The sequence below is a fragment of the Ochotona curzoniae genome, unplaced genomic scaffold (assembly GCF_017591425.1).
Source record: "Ochotona curzoniae isolate NIBS_2020 unplaced genomic scaffold, NIBS_Ocur_1.0 contig_78, whole genome shotgun sequence".
Taxonomy (NCBI): Eukaryota; Metazoa; Chordata; class Mammalia; order Lagomorpha; family Ochotonidae; genus Ochotona; species Ochotona curzoniae.
Genome location: NW_024466559.1, coordinates 1,106,672 through 1,125,603, shown reverse-complemented (window position 1 = coordinate 1,125,603; position 18,932 = coordinate 1,106,672). Strand labels below are relative to the sequence as shown.

The window sequence follows — 18,932 nt, the reverse complement described above, 5'->3', positions numbered from 1 at the left end:
ACAGAGAGAAAGGGAGACACACAGAGAGACCTTTTATCTGGTTCACTCCCCGACGTGACTACAACAGCTGGAACTGTCAGTCCGAAACCAGAAGCCAGGAGTGTCTGCTGCCTTCCCAGGCGCACTAGCAGAGAGCTGGAGGGGAAGTGGAGCTTCCAGAACACGAGCTGGCACCTATACAGCATGCCAGCGCTACACCACAGTGTCAGTTCCCGTTGATTGGTTTTTAAAGCAAGTGATAAAAAGTAGTGCTTTGATATAAAGGAGCGTTTAAACGAAAACATTTCAGTTCATCTGGAATATATGAACGGAGCGGGAAATCGGGAAAGAGGCAAACAGAGGAGTATCGTTGTGCTCAGGGGCTGGTGGAGATGGGCTCGAGGTCATGGGCCCATCTTCCCAAGGGCGGTGAGCACACAGCTGCAGCCCAGATCAGGAGTGGAGGCAGAGCCCGAGAATGCCTGCGGGAAGCCAGCTGGGGGGGAGGGGGCAGGGGGCAGGGGCTATCCTAGCAGAGGGGGCTTCCCAGTGCTTCCACAGAAGGGCGACTTGCACAGGCGCTGGTGCTGGTGGCTTGTTTCAGAAAGGCAGGTGCATGCGTGCGCACAGAGCCTGGAATGAACTTGCACAGCAAAGTGCTCAACACCAGCTAATCTTTCCACCCCCTGAGTGTGTGTGTGTGTGTGTGTCTGTGTGTGCGCGCACGCCTCTTCATTGATCTGAGAGACAGAGTGACGGAGATTGACAACTGGAGCGAGAGGTCTTTCATCCACTGGTTCACTCCCCAGAATGTGTGCAGTGACTGCCAGGTCTGGGCTAGACTGAAGCCAGGAGCCTGGAACGCCACTGGATCTCCCACGTAGCTCCAGGGCCTTACGCCACTGTGCCATCCTCCACTGTCTTCCCAGGGGCATTGGCAGGGAACTGGATCAGAAGCAGAACAGCAGAGACTCAAACCAGCACTCATACTGGATGCTGGCATCACAAGCAGTAACTTAACCCACTTCACCTTAATAGCGGTGGAATACCACCTTCACTGGACTTGTTGATGAAAAAGAGGAAAAGACAAATACGAAGATGTTTGCTGTCTAGGGATAGAGTTCCCACTTCTAGCTTCATCCAGACCAGCCCTGGCTGCCCCCACCCCCACGCTTAAATTTGCATTTAAATCTCCCGTTAAGGTGAGATCCCCCCGGCCTAAGCAGAGTGCAATTTGCGGCTGATTGTTTTCTTGAAATACAATGCCAGGCAGCAATGAAAAAAAAAAAAAATCACCGCCTTGCAAGTCAGGTTGGAGGCCTCCGCAAGCTTCCTGGTGTCCTAGGTCCAAGTGGAGCGTAGTTTGCAAAAGCCCATTCTCTCAAGACTTTGTAGGAAGCTGCTGAGGGCAGGGCTTTTCTGCGTTGATGGAGAGACAGCTCCAGTCATGCGCACGCAATCGGGAAGTTTTCAAGGTTCACTCAGCTCCAACAAGGTTCCCTGGCGTAACCTTGTTGGGAAATGCACAGCCGTCGTTCAAGTTGAGTGTCCATGTTGGGGGTTGAGCATCCGTGTGCCTGCTTAGATGGAATCTTCAGCCATGTCCCCCCTCTGTACGCTCCACAGGGCGGATCCACAGACAAGAACCACTACCCAAGCTCCGCACAGTGGCAGTGGGGTGGGGTGCTTAGCGTTAAATTCGCCAATCATCCATGAGGGTATAGAAAAGAATATAGATGGCCTTAATTCAAAGACACCTTTCACAGGCCTTTCTCTCCTGTGCAGCGGAAGACAGACGTGAGAAGGGGGCTGCAAAGGAACAGAAAAGCAAGGAAAGAGACGGCTGGGGGGCGGGGGGGGGGGGCGTTTAAACCTCTCTCGACACAGAAGCTGAAGCGAGTGTCACTTTGGTCCTTATTAGGTGTGGAATATTAGTTTGTGTCCCTCATAGGCAACGGTGTCCCTGGGACCATCCCCCATCACCTGTGCCAGCATTTTTTTTTTTTTTTGCAAGGGGGCTATGGAATGGGGACGGCCACCTTGGCACATTCATGCCTGCTGTCAGAGCAAGCCGTCAAGTTGAATCCCATCCTTGGACAGACCAGGCAGCCGTTCCCTCATGGTGAACTGAAGGTGGGCCTGGTCCAAGGAGGGCTCTTCTCCCAGCTGCTGTACGCTGAGAACTCACACCGCGCAGACATGCGCTGCAGGGGCCAGGCCAGTGTGGGCGCTGGCGAAGCAGCTTAGCAGCACACTGAGCCTGTGTGCATCTCACGGGATCTTAACAGCAACAGTTAAGATGTGGTCAGGTTAGCTGCATAGTGGTTGTGATGCCTGTGTTGGGAGAATGTGGGACGGGATGCCCGCTCCAGCTTCCGATTCCAGCTCCCTGCTAATGCAGACCCCGAGAGGCAGCAGTGAGGACTCAAGTAACTGAGTCCTTGCCACGCACATGGAAGACTTGAATTGGATTCCCGACCACCCAGCTCTGAGGAGTGTGGGCTCACTCTGACTCTCACATAAATAAAACCTTACCAAGAAAATACTGCTCCTGTTATATGCTTAGCATATGGGGAAAGCACTCCACTTAGAGCCATTTCTGCTCCTCCTTTCATTCTACACATCTGGCTGAGCTGTCAGGCCTTTTCGGCTGAGCTCCTGCTTGCTTGGAGGAGGTACCTGCCTCACTGGTGTCATCTTGTCGCCGGAGAGCAGATGCTGACTCTGTAAGGAAGAAATGAGAATAGAGAGGCTGAACGATCCATCCACGCCTCACACGGCTTTTCCAGGCTCTAGAAGATGCCGTCAGTGAAAGGCTTAAAATTCCTGTGGCAACAATGTTTCCATCACCTGGTAATGCAGATGTGGTTGTTGGCTCAGCACACACACACACACACACACACACACACACACACACACACACACACACACTCACACACACACACATAATCATAATCAGCTCCTATGAGCGAAGTTTCCAACTCATTTCCCACAAAAAAAAGCTTCCACTTGAGATCGACACTCGCCTATTTATTTTGAAGTGTTATTGATTTGCATATTAGAAAGGCAGAGTTACAAAGAGGAGGAGAGGAGAGACAGAAGCCTTTCATTCACCCACGGGGGATTGCCAGCCTTGCAAGTGGAGGCTCCACTTGCTACATCTCAGCATCAGTTCCACCTGTCGCATCACCCGCACCTGTTTAGCTTGTGCTCTTCAGCGCACAGGTGGGAACAGCTGCAGCACCTTTGCGTCCTGCACTTGTCCACACCCTAGCCTGTGTCTGAATTCCAGTGGATGTCTTAGCACTTCATTCACGGAAGGACTTTTAGCTTTCAGAAGGAGTGCTACCCTGAAGATAAAGAACAGCTCCCGAAGCACAAGCGAGGAGGGATCGATGCTAAGCTTCTAGCTGCACTTCCAAAAGGTAAGGAGTTTTCTTTTTCTGAATGGGTTGCTGGTACCCAGGCCTGTGGGTACCACGGAATCAGCATTTCCTTGTGATGTCCTTGTGATAAACACCCTCTGTCTCCTTCGGGGAGAGTAGCTGTGGTTCATATACGCTCCCCTCTGCACCTGCTCCTTCTCTTTAGTTGGAGGTGCTCTCAGCCTTTCATTGGAGGATGGCTGTGGCTGGACGTGGGACTTAGACCCAGCCATTGTGATGTGGGGTGGGCACCTGAACTATGTACCAAGCATCTTACAAAATGCATCCACCCCTCGGGCAGTGTTACCTAGAAAGGTTAGCCTCATTGAGTGTAGAATAATTTTCAGTAACCAGAGGTGATTTTATGCACGAACTAGGGTTATGTTTCTGACTCAGTAAGGTCCCTTAAACGATCGAGTTTGCATAAGAAGCACCAGAGTCCATCCTCTCCCTAATTTCCTCTGAACTCTCTCTGATTTTGTTCCCTATTAATTATGGCAGGAATATCTGGAAAGACACAGATATTGCCAACAAACCCTTCAAAAAGATTTATTTTATTTTATCTGAAAGGTAGAATTACAGAGAAAGAAATCTTCTGTCTGCTACCCCATGTCCCTGGGCTGGGCCGGGCTAAAACCAAGAGCCAGAAGCCTCGTGTAGGTCTCCTCAGCAGGTGCAAGTGAAGAACCTAGGCGTTTTCTGCCTTTTGTGATTCTGCCTTAATGGCTTGGCTGGGGGCTGTGTGAACCTCACGCCTGATAGTCTACGTGACACCCGGCAGGACACCTGGCAGGTCACGTAGGCAGACCACTCCTCAGGAAGGAGGTACCTGGTGTTTGATAAGATTCACAGCCCAATAGCTCATCGATTTGTACTTTTTAAAAGTTGCTTGTTTTAAACCCACCAATAGAAGCCTGCTAAGTCATGACTGTATAATTAATAGCCTAAGATGTAAAAGAACTGGGGGGCTTGGGCTCTGGGGTTTCCCTTGGCTCTTCTGGCTCGCGTTTCTTTGGTCCTCCTTGTGGATCCTTGCAGCCTCTGCTGCGGCTGCCCCTCCCCCGCCCAGCTATGCTGGGCTGGGGGAGGTGGCTGGGAGACCTAGGCTAACCTGAATAAACCACCTTTTTGCCTCAGCACCGATTTCAGACTTGATGATTATCTGGGGGTTTCAAAAAACCGGCACAACACAAGGGCCCAAAGATGTGGGCCATTTTGTTCTGTTTTTTCCAGGTGCATTAACAAGGAGCTGGATCATAAGTGGAGCAGCCAGGACTTGGACCACTGCCATATGGGATGCCTGCGTTACAAGCTGTGGGTCAACCTATGCCACCACATTGCTAGCCCCAATTTTTTGCTGTTCCATCTTGTATGTTAATGATTTAGTCTGTTAGCTCTTAGCAATTTCATTATGATTTTTTAAAGTGAGCCCAGTGCAATAGCCTAATGGCTAAATTGTTGACTTGCATGCGCTGGCATCCCATATGGGCATCAGTTCTTATCCCAGCTGCTCCACTTCACTTCCAGCTCCCTGCTTGTGGCCTGGGAAAGCAGTGGAAGATGGAGCAAGGCCTTGGGACCCTGCGACCATGTTAGAAACCCCAAGGGGGCTCCTGGCTCCTGGCTTCGGATTGGCTTAGCTCCAGCCATTGCAGCCACTTGGAGAATGAACCAGCAAACAGAAGATCTTTCTCTCTGTATCTCCTTCTTTCTGTATATCTGCCTTTCCAATTTAAAAAAAAAAATCTTTTTAAAAAAAAAAAGTGAGTGTGATTTTGTTTTAATGACATGGATCTTTCTGTTTGTGTATAAATTTGCAGAAGTTTCTATGTGTTTATGGAGGGATTTTTTGCTGATGTGAAATTGAGCATTTTTTTCCCCCAATGAGACTTCATCTAACTACGGGTCCCGAACAAGCAATCGAAGGATAAATGGCTCTGACTCTATTGAACTTGAAGTAGCAAGTCCATGGAGGGTTTATGAACTGGACCAAATCTACTCCTCTGTCTCCTGAAAGAGCCCTGTTGGCACAAAGCACACATTTAAGGTGTGAAAGTCATGGATGGGTTTTGCTGCACTACCATGTGCGACAACTACAACCCGTGTCAGAAGGCCTGGTTTAATTCCCAGGTGCTCCACTTCCAGTCCACCTTCCTGTTCACGCACACCCTGAGAGGCAGCTCAAGGACTTGGGAAAGTATCCCACACGGGAAACTTGACGAGTGTCCCTGGCTCCCAGCTAAGACTTGGCCACACCGGCTATTGTGGGCGTTTGGGGAGTGAATCAGCAGACGTAAGATCTCTCTCTGTGTGTCCCTTGCAAATAAGGGAACATGCAAATAAAATGCATACAAATAAAAATATAACATATAAATAATATGCAACGTGGAGACTTCCTCTCTCTCTTCTTTTAAAGATTTTTTTTTAATTGGATAGTAAGATTTACAGAGAGAAGGACAGACAGAGCAAAAGATTTTATATCTGCTGCTTCACTCTCCAAGTGATTGCAACAGCTGGAGCTGAGCCAATCTGAAGCCAGGAGCTTCTTCCGGGTCTCCCACATGGGTGCAGAGTCCCAAGGTTTCGGGCCATCCTTTACTGTTTTCCCAGACCACAAACAAAGAGCTGGTTGGGAAGTGGAGCAGCCAGAACACAAACCGGCACCCAGATGGGATCCTGGCACATGCAAGATAAGGCCACTAGGCTAATGTGCTAGGTCCAAGATTTCCTCTCCTACATACAGAAATCATTGGCTGTCTGATGGCCATGCTCAAGGTGGGTGGCTCGGCCTGATGTCCAGGAAGGGGCAGTGGTCTCCTCCCCGAGAGGACAGCTGGCTCCCCATCCCACTCTCTGTTGTCTCTGCTGCAGGCCGAGGCTCAGGTTCTTGATAAACCACAGTCATGTCCCTCAGCTGTGTCCGTCTCAGCCTGGTCCTTGTGCATGCGCAAGCGTGGCCACCAGTGCCTGGTGGGAGATGGGTATAATCTCCTGGCTAATTAACCTGCCCTTCCAGAATTCAGAAACAGCAGGTGACAAGGCGCATCTTGCTGCTTAGCTTTTGTACAGGATTCTTAGGGTGTGTCATTTCTACAGAAAAAAAAAATGTAACAATGAGACATCTAATCAAATTAAAGTGATTATGAAAATCCATTTAGAGCCACAACCAAGCAGTATGTCTTAAATATGGCCGGTGAACGTTGGATGACACTCCCTGTGTGTGAATGACTCTTACTGAAGTTAAGTAGCTGTGGGGAAGAAAGGTAACGAATTGTGCTATGTAGCTCCCGTTACTGTTAGTACAGCATCCCTCATCCATCAGAGCTGGGTTTGGGGCGCAGGTTTCAGACATGCCTTTCAGGGCACTTGGGGTTCACTTCCAACAGCTGCCTGCGGGGTCTTAGGAAAAACATGACCCCCTCCTCCTCTCTGGGGGTTAGATAACCCACGTCGCATTCTTCGGTGTAGCACACCCGTGAACATGGCTTTGACATGGCTAGGTTGTGCAAGTCTTACAGCCACAATCTCAATAGAGCAAACTTGTTCAGTGGGAAGCTGCTGTGACTCAGGCTGCCCCTTGCCCCACAAGCCAGTAGGAACGGTGGACAGCAGGTATAGCTCTGCCTCCTGCCACCCTGCTCCTAGGGGAGACAGCTGGGAGATTTATCTTTCAAATTACCTTTAAAGGCAGGTCAGCTGAAGTCTGAAGGAAGCTGTCATCTAAACAAACAAAAAGCATGTCATGTCCACACGCAGCGCAGGGTGATGTCTGACGTGTGGATGGCAACTTCCACAGTAAGCTGAGCGACAAGCATTTGACCTGGAGGTTAGGATGTTTGCATCCCAGGCTGAGGGCCTGGGTTCTAGCCCTGATCCACACCTGCCGATTCCAGCTTCCTGCTAAGGTAAACCCTGAGGGGCAGTGGGGATGGCTTGAGCAACTGGGTCTCTGCCACCCACGTGGAAGATGCAGGTGGAACTTCCGGGCTCTTTCTTGGTTCCCGTTGACCTAGCTCCATCATTTGTGTGCATGCAGGCAGCGAACTGGCAGGCGGGAGCTCACTCTGTCTCCCACCCTCCCTCTGTTGGACTTCAGAGTCGCTATGTCCGTCACCCTACTTTGAGGTCACCCCCGTCTCCTTCCCCTTCCTGCCCCGTCCAAGGTCCCCAGTGAAGCACTCTGAAAAGCCCTGTGAGCTGATGTGATTGAGACCAACTCAGGCCATTTCCCAAAAAAACAGTCGCCTGGCATCAAAGCAAGTGTCCCTGTGTGTTAGGGTCATGGGAGACACTCCCAGCCTCAGCCAAATCTGTGTTCCTGTCATCCCTTGCTGCTGGAGAGAGGGGAGGCTGGGGTCACCGGTCATCACCGAACTTTTTGCCGGGAAGTCCATGGGGACATTTCCTTTCAAGCGCAGCCAGCCAGGGGGCAGCTAGGGTCTGTGTGGCTCCAAGTTGTGGCTATCCATGGGAGCCATGTGGTGTTCCTGGAAGCACCGTCCATCTCAGAGGTCCCTACAGTCACAGGTGCAGTGGTGAGGTGGTGTAAGGAGGCTGTGGCTCCTGGTGGTCCCATGCAAGTCAGCATCCTCCTCTACTTCTGTCAGTGGTTTCTGTCATGAACGCTTAAGATACTTTGCTATGAGACTGGCACTGTAGCATAGGGGGTTAAGCCACTGCTTGTAATACCAGTATCTACGCAAGCCCAGCCGCTCCACTTCCGATCCTATTCCCTGCTAACGTATCTGGGAGAGCAGCGGAGGATGACCCAGGTATCTGGCCCTCTACCACCCATTTGGGAGACCCTGAAGGAATTCTATGCTGCTGGTTTCATCCTGGCCCAGCTTTGGTTGTTAAGGAGGGAGCCAGCAGAAGGAAGATCTCTCTCCTTCTGTGTGTGTCTCTCTCTACCTTTCTCTCTGTATTATTCTGTCTTTCAAAAGGAGCACTCGTGAAACCCAACGGAAGCTGCATTTCTTGGATTAAGAGAGAACGCCTGCTCCATCCAACTGGGCTCCCTTTGGCTGCCCTGGGTCAGACACCACCTGCTCCCTTACCGGGATGATTCTGCCTCCTGGTCCTGTCTGTGTGTGGGTCTGTGTGTGGGTGGGGTCGCCCATGCTCATCTCTTTGACACCTGTGCTCACCCAACTCCCTGGAGAGCAGCCCCCCAAGCAAGTAGCAACCTAATGGGTTTGAAAGTCACGAATGACGCAGAACCAGAAACGTGTGGTCTGCCTATGAGTATCTGACTCCTAAACTGGGACTCTTTGTTTCGTTTTAGTGGCAGAATTGAGAAAGATCTTTGAACCGAAGACGAAAGAATTTGTAGACATGAAGAGGTAAGATGGAAAGCTCCAGAGCTTGGCCCGGCAACCACTCCGTTCTTGAGCATCTTCTATGGAGCTCATCAGCCCTTGTTTGGTGTCTCGTGCAGAAAAGAAAGAATTGCCAGGCGCCTCGAAGGCATCGAGAATGACCCGCAGCCCCTCCTCCTGCAGAGCTGCACCGGCCTGGTGACGCACCGCCTGCTGGAGGAAGACACGCCCAGATACATGCGCGCCTCGGATCCTGCCAGCCCGCACACCGGTGAGCACGCGGTGCCCCCAAGGCGGGGCGGAAAGGAGGTGGACACCCTCAGGTCGGCGCCCTGCACCCTAAGGTGGTGGAAAATGAGCCACAAAGTGGCTTCCGAAAGTTTGTTGGAAAATTCAGCAAAGAGATTAAGTCTGTTTCCACATAGGAGGTTGGAACAATCTGCCCAATGCCCAGCCTGGGGAATGGTGGCTCCCAGCCCTGAGCTTTAGAAGCCAAACTGGCCCCTGTAAGAGTAGGCTTGTTAACCTGTGTGTATATGTAACATTTCGTCTTGTATGAGTCATTTCAGTATGTGGGAATGTCACCGCCTGGCACACTCATGGAACATTGAAACAGGACATGGACTACAACCCTGTTTCTGCATGGTTATATCAAGTCACTGTTAGAGGCTTTCCAATACTCTGGTTGACCTTGGAGAAGGACATTTTGATATATTTTTAATGGTGCATAGAACTCACAATGGGATTAACCCACTGGCAAGGTCTGAATGTATTTCTGAAGCACAGACCAGATCATTATTCTTACATAAGGTTACACTTACCTGAGGCCAGCGCCTTCCACACCAGCATCCCCGATGGGTTCCAGTTCACGTTCCAGCTGCTCCACCTCTGCTATGACCCCTTGCATATGATCTGGGAAGGCAGCAGAGGAGATCTAAGTATTTGATCCTTTCCACCCACATCGAGACCCGGAAGAAGCTCCCAGCTCCCGACTTCAGATAGGCTCAGCTCTAGCCATTGTGACCCACTGAGTGAACGAGCAGATGGGAAATTTCTCTTTTTTCTCTCTCCCTCTTTCTCTCTTCTTCTGTTTAACTCCTTCAAATAAAAATTTACAATCTTTTTAAGAATGATTATATAAACCAATAAAAACAACACTGCCAGTTGATAAAATGTAGAGTGAAGAGCTAAAGCAAGCATTCCAGAGAATAGGAATAGAATTGAAAGGGTGATTGCACAGATGAAAAATACATGCTTTCTCTCTTTGTTTCCTGCCAAACAAAGTATAATTGATGCAGACTTTCTAGAAAAATAATTTGACAGTCTAGTAGGTGTCTTATTGATCAAATAATTCTCTTCGTAGGAGCCTGTGGTGGTTGTAACTGGAAACTCAGGATAAACACAAATTAGAAATAGCTCTTACTTTCAAGTGAATACGCATCAAATCAATGTTTTAAGAATGGGAGTGGCTGCGGTGGCACTACAGGTTAAATTGCCGCTTGTGACACCAGCCTCCAGAGCTGAGTGCCCGGATCGAGTCCTGCCTCTGCTCGTGACTCAACTCCCTGCTAACATGCACCCTGGGAGGCAGCAGGTGCCAGCTCACTTCCCTGCGTCTGTGCCACCCACATGGCAGATCTGGACGGAATGTTTGTCTCCAGCTGTGGCCTGGTCCAGCCCAAGCTATCGTAGACATTTCAAGTGTGAGCTGGTGAACGAAGACCTCTCTCTTACTTCATCCTTATTGTAAATAAAAATGAATAGATAAACGGTAAGAAATTAGAATCAACTTAAATAGCTAGCAGGCTGAGATGTGTCTTGAAATGTTAATTAGGAATTGTGTACTCTACAAGCTGTTATGGAAGCTAAGAGCCCTCAAAGTAAGATTTGCACATACAAATATGCAGGTGCCCTCGCACCAAAATGAGGTTGTCATTTGAACCCCGCTTCTATAAGTATTTTGATGTATCCTTATATAAGAAAAAAGATATTTTCTGGGGCCAGCATTGTCGCACAGCGTGTTCAGCTGCTGCCTACAGTGTCAGCTTCTTGTATCAGAACCAGCTCAAGTCCTGGATTTTCTACTTCCAATCTAGCTCCTTTCCACCTGGGAAAGCAGGGAAAGATGACCCAGGTCCCCGAACCCCTGCCACTCATGTTAAAGTCATGGAAGAAGCTCCTGGCTCCTGGCTGGCCCAGCCCAAGAAGCTGCAGCCATCTGGAGAGTGAATCAGCAGATGGAAGATCCCTCTGTTTTTCCCCCTCTCTCTATTTCTCCCTTTCTCGTTCCCTCTCTGTTAGTCTACCTTTCAACAAAGTAAAAAAATAAACCTTTTTTAAAAGAAGAAAATATTCTATAAAACATTCATAATATGAACTATTTTATATTAAAAAAACAAATCAACAAAAACCTAGAAAGGATGTCTAAAACATAAAAATACATCCTGATTTATTATTGGAGATTTGAAGTTTTAACTGCATTCCTTTTCATATTAGATTTTGTTTGCATCAGTCATACGCTACAAGTGGAGACAAGCATTTCTATTAACGAAACAAACCACAAGCTGGTGTAGGCTGTACTCTTAAGGCACCATGTCATGCCAATGAAACTCATTTGTCACCTGTAAGATCATGCCACTGCCAGTACCTGCTCTGTTTTCCAGATGACTTTGAGCTCCTGCTCTGGCTTTATGTGGAAATGTTAAATTCAAAACCAGGGCCCTGTCTCGAAGCGTAGCAAGTTCAGCTGTCAACTCACAAAGCCAGTATCCCATTTGCACATCACTCATTCAAGTCCTGGCTGCCCCACTTGGGAACGCAGTGGGAAATGGTCCAAGTGCCTGGGCTGCTGTCACCTACATAACGAGCTTCAGCTGGAGTTCCGGGCTCCGGGCTCCAGGGTCCTACCCGACCCAGCCCTGGCCCCTGTGGCCATTTGCGGAAAGAACCAGCAGATGGAAAGCCTCTCTTTCCCTCTGTGTCACTCTGCCTTTCAAATAGATACATGAAATCTTTAATAAATAAACATGACACCAACAAGAAATAGACAGAGAAAAAAGTGTGTGAGGCTCTGGCCCTCTTCCTGTGTGGCTGGTATAGGTCTGAGAGTGAGTCCTATGTATACAAGTAGGTTGTGTGTGTGTGTGTGTGTGTGAGAGAGAGAGAGAGAGAGAGAGAGAGAAGTTCCGGATCGCCACGTGTTGATGACTCGCATGTCTTCTCCCAGGCCGAACAAATGAAGAGGAGGAAACCTCGGATTCTTCCTCAGATAAGCAGACTCGGTCCAAGTACTGCCCGGACTCCTCAGACGTCCATGCTGATGCATCCTACAGCACAAGCACCACGGACACCCACGGGCTCGAGTCCAAAGCAGAGAGGATCGCCCGATACAAAGCCGAAAGGAGGCGACAACTGGCTGAGAAGTACGGGCTCACGCTGGGGCCAGAAGGTGACTCCGAGTACCTCTCGCGCTATAGCAAGTCCAGGAGGGACCACGAGGTGGTGGACAAGCGGGCAGGGAGAGGCGAGAAACCAGAGGAGCCTGGCCAGGAATCAAGTCCTCTGTACTCCCGGAGCTGTGCGCTGGAGGCCAGGGACCACAGGGAGCTCTTGTTGAACGTGGAAAACCAGAGACGCGGCCAGGTGGAGCAGGCTGCCCCCAGGCATGCTGCCCAGGACCTGCCCCCCACGACTGAAAGCCCCTCATCCTTCTTCCCTGGCCGAGACTCCTCCTGCACCCAAGTGCCAAGGTCCCCACAGCAAATGCACAGCTCGTCCCTGCAGCGGCCAGCCTCCCCAAGCCACTCAGCAGGTGACGTGCCTCTGCCCCCCGAGACCCGATCCAGGTGAGCATGCACCCCTCACTCTCCCCGCCGCACCACCCCCCAGCACGTGGGCCACTGGCACCTTCTCTTTTCCTCGCTGAGTGGCGCACTTGAAGTTTTCCTGACAGCTCACTGGATAATGCATGGGGTTTTTTGATTGTTGTTGCTCGATTTCCACAGTGTCTAGCAGATTGGATCAAAACAGGCTGTTTCATGTCCAGTGGGTCTGATTGCTTCTGTGTTCCTTTATGATGCTAACATACTTCGCCTTATGGGGATCAGGGGCCTAAGCCCATCTTCTTCCAGGATCCCTGTTTTCCTGTGTGGCTCACCCTCCTTGCATAATTTAGTCTTAGGTTTTCTTTTTTTTTTTTTTTTTTCCCTAATTGTGATTGAACAGTTGGTGGGGCCAGGGGAATCCCATGTAACGTGCAGGGTTCACGCTGATCATGAGCATGAATGCACAGATATGCGCGTGTATGCCATCCATCCATCCATCCGTCCATCCATCCATCCATCCACCCACCCATCCATCCATCCATCCATCCGTCCATCCATCCATCCATCCATCCATCCATCCATCCATCAACAATGAGGTGGTTGTGAATTAGGGCTCCTCATTCCAATGGCCAACGTGGGGAAGGAAAGCAAGAGTGGCTCCCAAGTTGGGGAAGTGGAAAAGACAGTGAAAGCCCAGTGCCAGAAGACTGTATGTGTCTATTTCCAAAGTCAAAGCCGAAGGGCTGGGATCGCTGTCCCAAGTAGGTGCCCAAGGCACCTTGGACAAGGAGTCGCTTACCAAAAGGGGCAAGAACCTGAGGTTGAGTGGATTTATTCTGAAAGAAAAAAAAATGCATGCATTGAAGAATTGAAGCAAACAATGTGAATGAGGGGTCCCAACCCAATGGCCTGTCAGCACTCAGCCTTTATCTCAAGATATCTCCATTTCTGAGCGTTAGTTCTATAGCTCCCATGAATGGCTTTTTTTTTATGGGCTCTAGCTCCATGCTTAATTCTTCAAAACACAGGGAAGGGGCTCTGTTGCCTCGTATTTTTCTCCTGAGTTCAGTCTTCTAGCAAAGCAAGTTGTCCACGGAGTTTGTCAGTTGAAAAAGGAAAAGAAATGGAACAAGTCCCAATTTAGAAAGAACCGTGGCAATAGATATACAAGTGCATTGCATGTAGCGTGAGGAATCTCATTTCGGATTGCCGTACGCCGGAGTGACAGCTGTTTTGAATTGTTGTCATGGTATCTGCTCTGGTCACTGAGATCACAGAAAGAAGAGAGACTCCGAACCAGTTGTCATAGTTCTAAAAGCATCTGGAGTTACTCAAGCCTGAAAAACAGTAGGATATACAAAGGGTTCTAGCTCATTCCAAATCTCAATATACAAACTCTGGCAAGCGTCACGTGTGAAGGTCCCGGGGGAGAGCGTTGTAGGTTTATCCAGCTCTCTCCAGCAGCACCACCACGTGTAGGAACGCTGTTACCAGGCCTAGCCTCAGCTTCCTGGTATTGTCCTTTCATAAGAATGAGGCTAAAAAGAATGTTCTAGAAGGGGGTGCGTGCTTGTACTCTCTGAAGCCATGGAAAGCCTACAACTATGATTCCTAAACACATACACACACACACACACCTCTTCAGGTGGGTTACTGAAGTGCCCAGCAGGCATTTGCAGATATAGATTAGAAGAGCGTGGCAGGGGTGACCTTTTCAAAGACAAACACTTGTTCCAGGAAGATTGCATGGACTCTGCTTGTAAAGATGGATTTAACATGGATTGACATTCGCCTTTGGTGCCCCTTAGCTAGGGAGCAATGTCTTCAGGAAGTCAATGTCATTAGACTTGGGGTGAGCGGGGGACAAAGGGGAGGCAAAGAGGCCAAAAAAGAGAGTGCTTTGTAACTTTGGGCCAAGAACAGAAGAGGTCCCGGTGACCCAAGCAACCACATGGGAAAGCAGGGGGCATCTGATAATGCAGAAGTTGAAGCAGTGAAGGGAGAAGAAGCCACGAAACAAAGCAACAAAGCCTCCCGAAGGCTGAAACTCAGGGCATTGGTTCCGCCACCGAAACGAATACTCCTCTTGCTACTCTGTTCTCTCATCAGCAAGCGAGCGTTGCAAAGTGTCTGAGCCCCAAATGAACCCGTTTCCATTTCAGCACTTCATTTGGGAGTTGCTGGCATGGGGCTGTTTTTCATTCATGAGTTCAACACGGCTACACCACTCATAAATGAGTCATCAAATAAGGTCTAGAAAATTCTACGGAAAGCCAGCTATCCAGTGCAGCTTCTGTGTGTGCTCATGTGCACACAGACACACATCACTTCTCGGCCTTTTGGCTTAGATCAGGTGCACGCGCATGCGTGCACACACACACACACACACACACACACACACACACACACACACACCTGTGCAGTGCATGGAATCTTCGCAGTCACAGAACACACAGAGTATGACAAAGCTATGCGTGGATTTCAAAACGATTTTGCACCCAGATAACTTGAGTTTCGACTTCCACTTTCCATTCCTGCAGGGGAATCATGGAACACAAACTGGGTCTTTGAATGTCTGCTCTTTCAGGCTGGGAGGCAGAAGCAGCACTGGGTAATCAGCCTTCCCAGCTACGTGGCCGTACCTAGGATAGTATTCTCTGGGTCATCACCATATTGAAGTTATCTCATGCTCAGTTTGTAAGATGAAGATTTGTTTCAGTGAGTTATTTGATTGATGGATGGATTGAGGCATATACAGTCAGGCTCTTTAGCCCCGACACCCTGTTTTTGGCCCAGAAATTCGGATGGATGGATTGCTCTGGGGAGGGTTATGGTACCACAGGTTAAACCTCTGTCTGCAGTGCTGGTGTCCTGTATGGGAAGTGCTGGCTGCCTCATTTCTGATCTAACTCGCTGCACTGGGAAAGCAACAGAAGTGGTCCAAATCCTTGGGTCCCTGCCACACCCATGGGAGACCCTAAAGAAGTCTGAGTCTCCTGGTTTTGACCTGGTCCAGCCCTAGCTATGTGACCATTTTGGGAAATGAGCCAGCAGAGAGCAGCTCTCTCTCTCCTCTCTCTCTCTCTCTCTCTGTAACTCTGCCTTTCAAAGTAAATAACTCTTTAAATAAGTAAACAAGTATCTGTTTTAGCAGCGAGCATTTAGGTGAGGGGTGAAAGCACCCACACGCCACTTCACAGAGCCTTGATTTAAGTCCCAGTTCATCCTTTGCTAATGCAGAGGAGACAATGGTGACTCAGGTCATGGAGAAACACATTGGCCGCCAGTCCGTGGAGCCCCACCCACGGCTTCTGGTGGGATAAATGCTCACCCCGTATATTCTTCAGCAAGCGCCTCACATGTTTGATGACCATGCTGAGGAAAGTTCTAGAGCACTTCACAGTGTTCAGGGCATGCATTACCCAACAGGCACTTTCAAGGCGACCTCATCGACCATCGTCCCACCAGAGCCCATGTCCAGCACTGCCTTACTATGCTGTGCTGAATTGCATGCTCCCCTGTCTGAGCTGGGAAATTGTCCCTGTGTCTAGTTGGAACACACGTTGGGAAGTTGGGTAATGTGTTGCTGAAAGCAAAACAACCCCACGGGCGCCTGAATCTCCCAGTGGCCATGACCATCACTGCTGTGATCTTGGGGAGTTAGACCATGGAGTGAAAAGTTGGAGTGTAGAAATGCAGAATGGTTTCACTGGAATGACAGCCGAGGCCACTCTGAGAGTAGGACAGGTTAAGACCGGGTGGCAGAAAGATGTCACAAGTATGGCCACTTGCTTCTGGCCTGCCAGCTTGTTCCACAGCTCTAACTACAATGGAAGATCCCATTGTACTTTTTAAAGATGTGTTCATTTGAAAATCAGAGTTAGAGAGAAGGGAAGACACAAAGAGAGTTCTTCCATCTGCTGGTTCATTTCCCAAGTGGCTTCAGCAGCAGGACTAAGCCTGGCCAAAGCCAGGAGCCAGGAGCTTCATCTGGGTCTCCCACATGGATGGCTAGGGCTCAAACACATGGGTCTTCCATGAAGCAGCAGGGACACAAACCAGCCCATATGGGATGCCAGCCTTGTAGGCTGTGTCTCATATTCTACCAATTGAATTAAATGATCATTACACTGTAAGAAGCCACTTGGTGCTACAGCAGGTTCCCAGCCACCTCCTAGGGCACTCTGTGAATCAGGGCAGTAGGTCCAAAGCCAGGAGATATTTTAACTTGTACTTAAGATTTCCGTGGGGTTTTTTTGCAAGAGGACACAGGTCACAGATGGAGTGTCCCTCCTGGGCTTCCTTCACTGTGCTTCCACCAGCTTTTCCTGGCCTTCGATCAATTTCTCTGACATATCCTCAGCCTGTTACAATTGTCATCCCTGGATGAGTGCTGGGGAGTGAATGGGTTCTCTCATCCCTGAGGGGGTGAAGGGCTCTCAGTGGTCAGGATGGTACCTGATTCACCTGCCAGTGCCCAGAACTTGGCTCAGTAACGGGAACTCTGCGTCTATCTGCTGGAAGTGAATGCCCACCTGTACGCCATTCGTCACATAGCACAATGAGAAAAGGAAAAAGGTGGTAGTTATGAGAGCCGTGGGTATTGTTGATTTCTTTTGCAGGGACGGTGTTCTCATAACTCAATGTTGACCAGCAGAAATTGGGTTCCTGATATGCAAACATTTCAAAAAGTTCATGGGAAATACGTATTCTGAAAAAAAAAACTATGCATGCATATATGCCACAATATAAACTTACCTATTCATGACATATTTTCCCCCACAAACTTTCTGAAATGCGCTCCTGTCTTTCATGTAACATCCATGGAGGGATCACTTCCATGGGGAGTGACTATCCTGTGTTTTCTAATCATTTTGAAACGACTTGGAAAACACGTTAGCTGAGGGCTCGCAGGTGGATCTGTTCTACATCCAGGTCTTAGGAGTGACCTGTGTGCCTGAGCATTACGTGGGATGGGTGGCCAAGGGTGGCTTCTCAGAAGCTGGATCCTCTCCAAAGGGCAACCACACTGCATGTCAGTGGCCATGTGCACAGACGACAAAGCATCTCAAGTTGTGTGTGTATTTTGTGTTGTTTTGTGGTTTTTTTTTGCTTTGGTGCCCGGAAGTCCGGGGAGACCCAAACACGAGTGGCTCCTCCAGAAAGATGCCGAGGGGGACACATCTTCACTCATCAACTGGCCCTCCAGGTACACCTCTGCCTGCAGCTCCGTGCCTAGCATTGCCTGCCCTTCCCAGTGACCTGCCTGGCTAACTCCTCCCACCCTCTGTGACTGACAATACACTGGACACCGTGTGTTCTCCGGGGACAGCTGGAGTTTCCTCTCACCGTTGGCCACGCTCCTCCCGTTGCCCTCACCCACGCCAGTTCTCTTTCTCTCTCCTTACCCTAGCAAGTCAGTGGGGAACCTCTCACTTCTTCCGCTGACTCACGCGAAAGTGGCCAGCTGGGGGCAGCCGTGAGTGCACGCTTGGGTCCAAGGGAGTCAGACTAAGGAGTCAGGGGCCCCTCTGGACTTTCCTCGCATTTCCAGCCTTCTGCTTCTCCTGTCTCCTCAATCCCAAACCAGGGCTTCCTTGTCAACAGTCAAATGTAGGCCATGCACATTTAAAATCAGACCCCCCAAAATGACATTGTCAATAGGGGGCGGAGCAGTGGGGGCAGTGCGGCGGATCAGGGAGAGGCGGAAGAAGTAAGAATGAGTCAGTCATGGGCAGGACAAAGCGCCCACATAGCCAGTTTCCAGCAGGCGCTGTGTTCTCCGCGGAGGACAACATGCTAATTGTCTCCAATCAGACACACGCATTCCGGAGGAGAACTTGACCGCACTGTTGTCGTCTGCGGATGACCAAACGCTTTCTGCATGGACGCCTCCCAACACTGGCATGTCTCTGACTTTCCATCAGACTTGTTCTTAGTCACTTCATCGGCCTTTGAGGCGTGTCTGTCCCAGAGACTACAAAGAGAGTTAGAGCAAAAATAGAATTAAAGACAAGTGCTGGCTGAAGTCCATGAATTCTGTCCATGCCCCCACTCCAGGAAGTCACTTGTCCCACTCCACCAGGAAGCGTTCTTCACTGTTCCAGCTTCCGCCACCATCAGTTGGGTGGCTCCTGCTTTCTTGCTACGAAAAGCGCAAGAACCACTAACACAGTCTACAGCCCCGACGCTTTGCAACTAGCGCGGCACTCATGCCACTACAGCCGTGCAAGGGATAAAGAGCTTTTAAGAGCAGAGACATGGCCACTCTGCTTCCACGGGGCTGAGGGAGGGTCTGGAGCCTTGGACATGCATTGCAGGGGGGTTCTCAGATATGTCAGTACCCTGGAGACAGCTGCAGTGATGTTGTGGTAGATGAGTTTTTA

At 49.8% G+C, this 18,932-nt stretch overlaps 1 protein-coding gene across 2 annotated transcripts in view; it reads left to right on the top strand.

The window, feature by feature from the left end:
• SVIL (supervillin) overlaps window positions 1-18,932 on the top strand; it is a 138,714-nt gene that overhangs the window by 61,679 nt on the left and 58,103 nt on the right. The window contains exons 2-7 of one of the 2 annotated variants that reach the window (XM_040992550.1): window positions 3,310-3,404; window positions 8,689-8,746; window positions 8,842-8,993; window positions 11,949-12,364; window positions 12,398-12,567; window positions 17,675-17,755. In XM_040992550.1, coding sequence (XP_040848484.1) covers window positions 3,310-3,404; window positions 8,689-8,746; window positions 8,842-8,993; window positions 11,949-12,364; window positions 12,398-12,567; window positions 17,675-17,755 — 972 coding nt within the window. Of the gene's footprint in view, window positions 1-3,309; window positions 3,405-8,688; window positions 8,747-8,841; window positions 8,994-11,948; window positions 12,568-17,674; window positions 17,756-18,932 lie in introns of both variants that reach the window. The other variant, XM_040992551.1, reaches the window with a different exon arrangement.